The sequence below is a fragment of the Acanthisitta chloris genome, unplaced genomic scaffold (genome assembly GCF_000695815.1).
Source record: "Acanthisitta chloris isolate BGI_N310 unplaced genomic scaffold, ASM69581v1 scaffold2152, whole genome shotgun sequence".
NCBI classification, from domain to species: Eukaryota; Metazoa; Chordata; class Aves; order Passeriformes; family Acanthisittidae; genus Acanthisitta; species Acanthisitta chloris.
Genome location: NW_008660829.1, coordinates 59,013 through 68,404, shown reverse-complemented (window position 1 = coordinate 68,404; position 9,392 = coordinate 59,013). Strand labels below are relative to the sequence as shown.

Below are 9,392 nucleotides of genomic sequence, written 5' to 3'. Positions count from 1 at the left end.
TAGGGAAATGCCTAGCACAGGGGCAGTTGCCATGAAAAGCAGAGTAATGATGATGGTAATTTCATGCTTAGTTAATGCAGCCTTCCACACATGATGTTCAGTTTTAAGAGTATTGGAGGGTCAATGGGAATTAGGAGTAGCTGTGTGCACTTCTGTTTCCAGTGTGCCACACTTTGCATTCAGTCATTTTTTAAAGGGTCATCAGGCATTGGAACGGTCTGCGCAGGAAGGTGATGGAGTTACCATCCCTGGAAGTGTTTGGGGAATAACTGGACATGGCAGTTAGTGCTATGGTCTAATTGACAAGGTGGTGATTGGTCAAAGGGTCGACTCTATGATCTTAGAGGTCTTTTCTAACCTTTATGATTTTATGATTCTATGATCGGCACTTTCTTTTTTTCCCTGTATTTTCCTTGTCTAGATAGTTCCTGAGGCAGCAGGCAGATTCTGCAATAGGGTACCTCAAAGATCTTTATCCTTCCAAACATGTAACAGATCACATTTTAAAATAAAAATTACTTCAATAGAAAAAAATAGTAGGAAAAAATTTGGCAAGCCTTTGAAACTAACCAGAGCTTATAGATGGATTTCTGCAGTTACAGAAGTATAGGTGTTTTTCATGTAATATTGGTGTATGCAATCACGACTATAATTGTATAGCCCAGACTACTTGAATGGTTCAGCTTTTTCTGTGCTTTGTGTGGTTGCAGTCACCATATTGAACAGCCAGGCTGTTTGTCATTAACATTTTTTATGGTCACACTTGTATTGCAGCAAAGTAATTTGTAAAACAGTGTTCTAACGCAGTGCTTCTGATGTGAATGCATATGTGACCATCGTCAGAGATTCCAGTAGAAAAGCAGGCTTTAGTAAGTTTGTTATTGATAGAGGTATACTCTATGCATGTGCAGGAGTTAGTTTCAAAGCATGAATTCATTACTTCCTTGTCTGATAACGTATCTGTCTCACTCCTAGTACCTGGGATGCCAAGCAGGGCCCGGTGAAGGATGCCTACAGCCTGGCCAACAATCCTCAGTACAAGCTGGAGGTGCAGTGTCCACAGGGTGGTGCTGCTGTCTGGGTCCTGCTCAGCAGGCACATCACTGACAAGGTGCCAAGTGCTCATTCTGTGTTACCAGTTCTGCTACAGGCTCCATAAATCTTACTCTATAGCTTTCTGTTACTAGTATATTACTACCTATGTTTTCATGTTCAGGGCTGTGTGCCGGTGTATATGTATAAATTTTTAACTCAGCAGGTGTGTGTGCCTACAGCTAGAATAGACCCAGAGTAAAACTGGAGCCAAGTGATTCTGTTCCTCCGTAAAGGTTCTTAAGTAGCTTTGAATCCTGGAGCCTGAATAAGTTGAATTAGTGGCAGTTTATCCAGTCATTTGATAAAAAATTGTATTGGGTATCTCAATAAATACAAAATCAGATCATATCCTGTGGTGATTACAAGGGATGGTAAAATGTGTACTAGACTCTGATTAAGTATTACTTATGTTTCACAGAAGTGTACAGCTTTGCTTGATTTGTGTTTGCTGGTTTGTTTTTATAGGATGACTTTGCACACAATCGGGAATTCATTACAATGGTTGTGTACAAGACTGATGGCAAAAAAGTTTACTACCCAGGTTAGTGTACCTTAATTACTGAGTAGATTGTTATATATAAATGAGGAATTACAGAGAACTTTGTGGAGAGGAAAGGCATATTTTTGCTTTCAAACTAGATGCTTCTGAAATAGTTGTTTATCTCTGATCACCTTAAACAGTCTACACTGAAGGAGTAAGACAAGCTGTACACGATGGAAGTACCAAAAGGTCTGCACAGTCCTGCTGACACTTATGTTGCTGCAGCATTTTCTTTGTTTATTTTGCAGTGGCAGTAATTAATGCTTAGAGGGAACAGATGCTGTGCTTCTGTTTCTCTTATAGCATAATTATTTCCTATATTTGTGAAATTATTTAAAGGTCTGCAACTTCCACTAAATGAAAATAATCAAGGTTAATTGTTCTATGAATTTGGCTTAGTAAAGTACATAACCAAGTTCGTGAGATACAGGTGAACACCTCGACATTTTTCCAAGTATCAAGTATGGAATGTTTAAGAAATGTTTTGTCAAAATATCACTCTTGGTCATTATTTGTCAGATTCTATTCACCTTGAGAAGAAGGGGCTTGGCTTTTGGAGCTTTGTTGTAGCTGTGAGAAAAGCCATGTATGCTTTATTTCAAGACAGCAGATCTGAGGCACAGGCTGAGACACAGGAAAGTAATACCCAGGTTGAGTGGATACACTGAAACTTTAAGGTAGAGCTACTAGGATCATATTTTTATTTATTCCTTACATTAAGTTAGAGATCTCTAAAAATATTCCTGGAATAATTCAGTGAAGGTGCATCCTAAAACAAATAGGATTTGGCCTGTTGCTTTTACAAATAGGGAACCTCTTTAGAACCAGGGTTGTATTCAGGTAGCTGCTCATGCAACAGCTTTTAAAGCTCTTTGCACCCAAGAGTGGAATTTGTGGAACTTTTTCGATTGCAATGGCTGGGAAGCATTGCATTGTTCACATCTGGTCTTGTTCAGTGAACTCTGCTGACCAATTCCCCCTAGACTCCAAGCTGTCTTTCTGTGGAAAGCATCTGTTGAGACCTGACCAAATCATCTGTTTCTACAAGAGCTGATCCTGTTAAAGCATTTGCTTCTCCTTCAGCCCAAGACTTGCTTCTGCTGTTGCTAGTAGTTGTAGCAATGCTTATTTGGCATGTGTGCCGCACTGAAAACGTCCTTAAGTGGGCAAGGTAAACACATTTGTATAGTGGAGGGGATTGTTCACTTGTGCTTGAAAGAGAAGTGTCAGTCTTCCTGCAGGAAGAACTGGATGATTCATATGTTTTGTGTCGCTACCCAGACGCCTCTAAACACTTTTAATCTCACGAGCTCAAACTTGTTTAAAACCTTTTTCCATGGAAATAGATTGGTCAAGCTGCAGTAGTATTTTTAACCATCTGTTAAAATTAGATCAGAACAAAGCAGGTTAATCCTTTGGCAGCAAGGCTGAGATTTCCCATTCCTAAGCTGCTCATTGTTTTATATTAATCCTTTCCCCTCTCCCATGTTGCTTTGTGGAAGAAAATAAAAGGACCTGATCCTGGGCCTATTAAAGTAATTGGCTAGGCTTGGTCTTGCTTCACTGAAATTAAAAGAAGTCTGGAAAGAACCAATTAGAGGCCAAGTAACAAATTACATTGTCTAATTGTAAAAGCAAACGTTTGGGGTGTTTATAATAAGTACCACATGTGCATTGGTACTGGGATGCAACTATATCTGTATAGTGATCACAAGAATTTGGAGACGGAGAAAGTGTGTGTGATTTAGGTAAAGGAATTAACATGTTTTAAACTCTCATTTACCCAGTGGCCAAAGATTTTGGCAGCTTGCATTCTGGAACTGCCCAGCCAGGGGAGAAGGAACAGAGTCCTCAAAGAGGCTTTAAAAGAGTGCTCAGACATTCCTTATCCTTCTCTTGAAATTTCAGCATAATTGCAGGAGGTCTTCTTTGAGTAGTGACACTTGATGGGACATGGATGTTCTTGCAGGTCTTGGGATTTAAGCTGTACTCTCAAGTGCAGAATGTGTCCAGTCATGTGTGATGTACCTCTTCTGAAAACAACAGTTACTCTTAAGATTGTCTGTCCTTCTTACTGAGTTAATCATGAGACTCTGTTCTTTTGACAGCACTCAAGACTGTTCAGTCTTACCTTAATAGAAGTTTACCAAGCTGGAGGATTTTTTGATCAGGGAAAACTGTTCATACTTTTGTTTTTCAGCTGATCCTCCTCCCTATATCGATGGTATTCGGATCAACAGTCCTCATTATCTGACCAAGATAAAGCTGACCTCTCCGGGGCAACATACTTTCACCTTAGTGGTGTCCCAGTATGAGAAACAGAACACTATCCATTACACTATCAGGGTATGTGCTGTTGATCTTGTAATGAATTAAACTATAGAACGTCCTTCATTTTAAAATTTGATTTCAAAGTGTATTTCTGGATCAGTATTGCTGTTGTGGGGGGAGAGGCTATGAATGATGGAGCAGAACCACGAGTTAAATCTTTGATCATGTTCTCCATTCGTACTTAAGATAATAGAGTGTGTGTGGGTTTAGTAGTGAAATCAGCTGAAAAATACTCTTATTTCCTAGAATAAAAATATATCTGTGTACAGGCAGATCATTGGCTCTCTATGAATCCAAAATATGCCTATTTTAGATCCCAGTTAAGATTTAAAGTGGTTTGACTTCTCTTAAGTCTTTGGACTTCATATTTGGGTTTTTCTGTAATTGCTGAGTTACATGGTGATCAATGCTAGATATCTGTTTTTGTCATTGAAAAAAGTAAAATGTAGATTGTTTGCATTTTGCTCTTTTATAAAAGAAAAATTAAGCAGAACTAAGTCTGGTTAGTCCCAGCACTATTCTGGATTTTGAGTTTGATGGATAATATGGGCATGTAGTGAACAAGTACTGTGTAGGCAATTCTGCTTTTTTTAATTTGTCATGATTTCATATGAAAAGTGCAAGATGAATGTGTGACCTGCTGCTTCTATTCAACACAGGTGTATTCCTTGTGCAAGTTCACCTTTTCCAAGATTCCGACGCCTTACACCATTTCCAAACGGGTAAAGAAACATTTTCTTTTATGGGTCACTGGGTAATAACTCTGGTTTGGCTTTTCCATATTTGAAATGTACAAGTCTTTAAAATATGTTTTTATACTACTGCCCCATCTTCACCACAGAGTGTGTCCTTACTGTTGTGCCACTGCAGACGTGCTGCAAAGCCTTTGGCCTTTAGAGCAACAACCTCTACCCTAATAAGTCATTACAGAGATCAGATTGTGCCAGTATTGCTGCAGAGTGAAAACCCGGTAAAAGCGTTGCTCATTCCCCCTTGGGAGAATTGCATGATTTTCTTGGAAAAGCTCTTGGCATGATGGGACAAAATCTGCAAAGTCAAACCAAAGGCACCAGTAGCAAGACTGTGACAAACAGATTTAGCATGGCAGTATCACAATGCCTTACAGTTCCTAAATTTTGCAAAGATGCCTCCAAGGTCTGTAGCCAGTGGGATAAGCACTCCCATTGCCAAACAGGATCAAGGCAATACACCCATGGTGCATTTCGTGTAGAAATGCTCCCCAAGAATAGAGCAACAGGGGCAAGAGCAAAAAGCCTAGCTGAAATCAAGTCAGAAGCCCAGGCAGTTTTGGAGCCAGCTGCTGTTCATATTTCAGCTGTCAACATGACCTGCAGTTACACCTTCAACTGAAGTATAAATATAGCCAAGAGCTCACAGGATAAAGTAACTTGTGTATATTTTCATGTATTAGCAATTTTATCCTGAAGAAAGGATAAGCCAGCAGCTGTTAACTCTGCACCTTCCATGCATACCCTGGGGAATCGTACTGTAGGCAGAAGTCTTCTGTCCAGTCTTCTCAGGAAGAGAGAAACAAGGGAGTTTGAGCCACAGTGGAACAGTCCTTTTTCTAGGACTCTCATGCCTGAAGCCAAGGATTTGCATTACTTTGTGTGGTCAGGGGGACGTGCTGGCTTGCAGTTAGGCTCTGCAGTTCAGACAGTGTTTCGTACCAGCTGTTATTTCTGGAACAGCCCCTTGAAGTTAGTGTGTCCTGGAGAATGGTGAGTGCATTGAGAGATTCCTGGGAACAGCAAGATGGTTTTCTTGGTTCTTCCAGAAACCATTGTCCTTTACAGCTCTCAAAAACTGGGCTTAATTTGAGGGAGTGCTTCAAGAGGTTGAAAATGCATTAAAAATGATCAGCCTGTTTGAGGAATGACATGTGTTTTATGTTGTATCATGTTTCAAAAGAAAATTAAGTATGTGGAAACCTCCTGTTAATTATTTGAAGATGTCTGTCTAGTATTAGAATAAAAAAAAAAGGCATGTTCTATCTGTCCAAGGCCAGCTCTGTCCTTAGGATTAAAAACAAAACCTTAGTTGCCTGTGCTTAATGTGTATTTGGTGCTTTCTTAGCAGTCATTGCACGTAAAAGCAAGCAGATAACTACTTCACAATTTACCAATAACAGCAAGTTTTGTTAGATGTCCTGTACTAAAGTGGAGTGGTCACCTCTGGAGCTCACCAAGCCCTGGCATGATTCCTGGAATTAAGTGCAGCAGAGGTGGAAAAGGGCTGGAAAGAAAACAGCAGGCAGCAGTTTTAGGTTCCTGGATAGCAGCAGGGTGGGGGAGAAATCTCCCTTGCTTCCAGACTTACCGTGTTTGAAGTTTTTGGACACTGAGTAAAGAAATTAAATCACAAAGAAGAATGTAGCCCCTTGCTGACTTGATAGAAGGGGGAGGGAAGTAACAGGAGAAATGGATCTCAGCTATAAATTAGTGTGAATGCCTGGTATGCCTTACAAGTCTAACCTTTCAGTTTAATGACTAGCAGAAGAAACTTGGAAACAGATGGCCTGTTTCTCAAAGTCTGAGCAGCAATTTTCCTCTTGCATGTCTTTGACCTTGCAGAATCTGTCCTCATGGTTCTCTTGTCACTGCAGTGCTGGTTCCCCAAGTGCATAGACGTGAATAGGCAGGGCTGGAGGCAGCGATTTTGAAAAGCAAAGGTTACAACACCATTAGTGTTGTACTTCCTGTATTGCTGCTGTTTCCCATTTAGCACAACAAAGAAGTGTCTGAGCAAAGAGAAAAAGATAACCTGCATAGCCTAGTACACATGGGATAGATGGGAATATAGATCTTTTGTTAGCTGCACTTTGTCATAGTCAGAGTCACTTGTTACTTATTTAATGTAAGCTGGAAAAGTACAGTGTGCTGCTAAGGGATGTAAGGCTTTGATTGAGGTGGGTGAAGGATTGCAGTGAAACTTTGTGAATGCTTAACACAGTCTCTCACTTCACTTTAAAAATTGGGAGAGGCTAGCAAAGCCAGTGACCTCTAAAGTGAGAGGAGCCTCTGTCTTGTTTGTGTGTATAAATAAGCAATACACGTCCTCAGGATGTACTTTTGACTTCTTTCAGGTTAATGGACAGTGGAAAGGTCACAGTGCTGGAGGATGTGGAAACTTCAGAGACACCTACAAAAATAACCCCGTTTATCAATTCCAGCTAGACAAGAATGGGCCATTACTAATTGAACTACGAGGACCCAGGTTTGTGGGGCACAAATGTGCATCAACAGAGTGAGAGCATTACATGCTAAAGATAAAGCTTTGTCAGTATCCTCCATGGGAGGGTGGGAAGCTCCCAGAAAATCCAGAAGACATGGTATGGGAGTTGGCTCAGATTTAGTGCTATTTAGGTTTCTGTCTTCAACACCGAGAGTGATTTAAACCTACACTCTTATTACTGAGGGAAATCCTTGACCTACAAGGAAAGCAAGAGCCTTCCTTTCTCTTTAGTTTTGGGGTCTGAGCAGAGCTAGGCCTTGCACAGAAAGGAAGGTGGTCTAAAAGACTTTTTCTTCCTCTTGAAACTAATTACAGTCACACTTTTCTTTTGTAGTACAGCTAATGTGCAGGATACTAAACCCTTACAGGCTCTCGGACGTTTCTGAAAGTGCATTTGCTCTGCCAGGAGAAGTCCTATAAAACAGACCTATGCAGGTCAAATTCCTTTAGCAAAATTAATGATTACCTCAAAATACCAGTATACAGTGCTTCTAAATAGCAACATCTCCTGACCTGCAGTCAAGTGTTGATCTTTTGCAAAGCTGTACAGTGGGCACTACAAAACAGCAGCACTTTTCTGTCCAGCCTCCCCCTTTGAGGAAACTCCTTTTCTCATGAAGATGAGCACAGAGCTGTGGCTTATATGGTTCCATTAATTGAGAAGTTTTTTGTATACATCTTTGTCAACACTTGCAGATCAGATTTGGGTAGTTTGAATGTTAGGGGCAGTGGTGCTTGTACATGCATTAAGAGGTAGTAGATAAAGTGTCCCAAGGTACATTGCAACATGAGAAATTCTGCCAAGATCACTGACACTGAGCCCTCTGATAGTGATCAGACCACACCCCAGAACCTGTGCCATGGGACAGGGGAGTGTGTCACCACAAGTTTATAACTGCTTGAAGTCTGCTTAAATGCAGAGACAGGATTCTAGCAGGCGTTTTCCCTATCATCTAGTTCAGAACCTGAATTGTCTGTCTTCCTCCAAATTCTACATTCATGTCATGACAAGTTTGGCCTAATGTTTCTGTCACAAATGTGACAAAAGGTTTAGATGTCTTCCAGTTATACTGTGTAGCTTATTATAACTATCCCCCTTCATGGTAATCCTGATGACCCAAATAGCTGAAGTAAGTCAGTCTGTCCTGTCACTTGCAGGCAATACAGCGTTGGTTTTGAACTCATCACTGTCTCAACAGTAGGAGATCCTGGTTCCTATGGCTTTCAGAAGAAGAGCAGTGGTGACTACAGGTAATAATGAAGTCTGCATAGGAGTCTGAAAGATACTTTAGATCTTGTTTCTAACAGGTAGTTTTCTTTATCATAGGTGTGGATTTTGCTACTTGGAAGTGGAGAACATATTTGCTGGAGTTTACAACATTATCCCCACCACATTCCTGCCTCAACAAGAGGGTCCTTTTTTCTTAGATTTTAACAGTACTACTCCTCTTAAGGTGTCACAGCTGCAGTGAGGAGACAAATCTGTGCAGTACTGTTTTAGGAGGTGGTTTTGATCTGTCCTACAGCCTGAGAGCAGGTGAATGACCCTTACTACACATATGCACAAAAGAAAATTACGTTCTAAGTTATAGCCAAAAGCATGGAATTAAAAAAGCATTGCCAGTTAATTGTGGTAGGCAGTTAGCTGTGGGGTTTGCTGCTATGGTACTGGAAGGAGCACTGTTTGGGAATAAGCTAAAAGGCATATTCATTCATTTGATATGAACTAGCAGAACTCTATTGTTTGCAGTTTTTCCACACTTTGAATCAAAGTCTAGTGAGGTATGAGAAAAATGAACATTGAAATTCCCTTCTCCCAAAATACAGAGTATATGGGTTAGAGATTTTATTCTTAGAAGTAAACATGTAAGGAAAAAAATATTATTGTGTATTCTGCTTATTCAGTCTCAGGACCAAATAGCTTTTACTACATATTTGTGCTGCTATCTTGAAAGTTTTCCTTTGAATCAAAGTCTAGTGAGGTATGAGAAAAATGAACATTGAAATTCCCTTCTCCCAAAATACAGAGTATATGGGTTAGAGATTTTATTCTTAGAAGTAAACATGTAAGGAAAAAAATATTATTGTGTATTCTGCTTATTCAGTCTCAGGACCAAATAGCTTTTACTACATATTTGTGCTGCTATCTTGAAAGTTTTCTAAATGTAAA

The 9,392-nt window shown here is 40.1% G+C and overlaps 1 protein-coding gene across 1 annotated transcript in view; it reads left to right on the top strand.

Annotated features, from left to right (window-relative positions):
- CAPN7 (calpain 7) overlaps window positions 1-8,694 on the top strand; it is a 24,581-nt gene extending 15,887 nt beyond the window's left edge. The window contains exons 14-20 of the mRNA XM_009069952.1: window positions 976-1,111; window positions 1,561-1,636; window positions 3,837-3,982; window positions 4,627-4,689; window positions 7,074-7,204; window positions 8,381-8,473; window positions 8,550-8,694. Coding sequence (XP_009068200.1) covers window positions 976-1,111; window positions 1,561-1,636; window positions 3,837-3,982; window positions 4,627-4,689; window positions 7,074-7,204; window positions 8,381-8,473; window positions 8,550-8,694 — 790 coding nt within the window. The remainder of the gene's footprint in view (window positions 1-975; window positions 1,112-1,560; window positions 1,637-3,836; window positions 3,983-4,626; window positions 4,690-7,073; window positions 7,205-8,380; window positions 8,474-8,549) is intronic.
- Window positions 8,695-9,392: the final 698 nt, after the last annotated feature.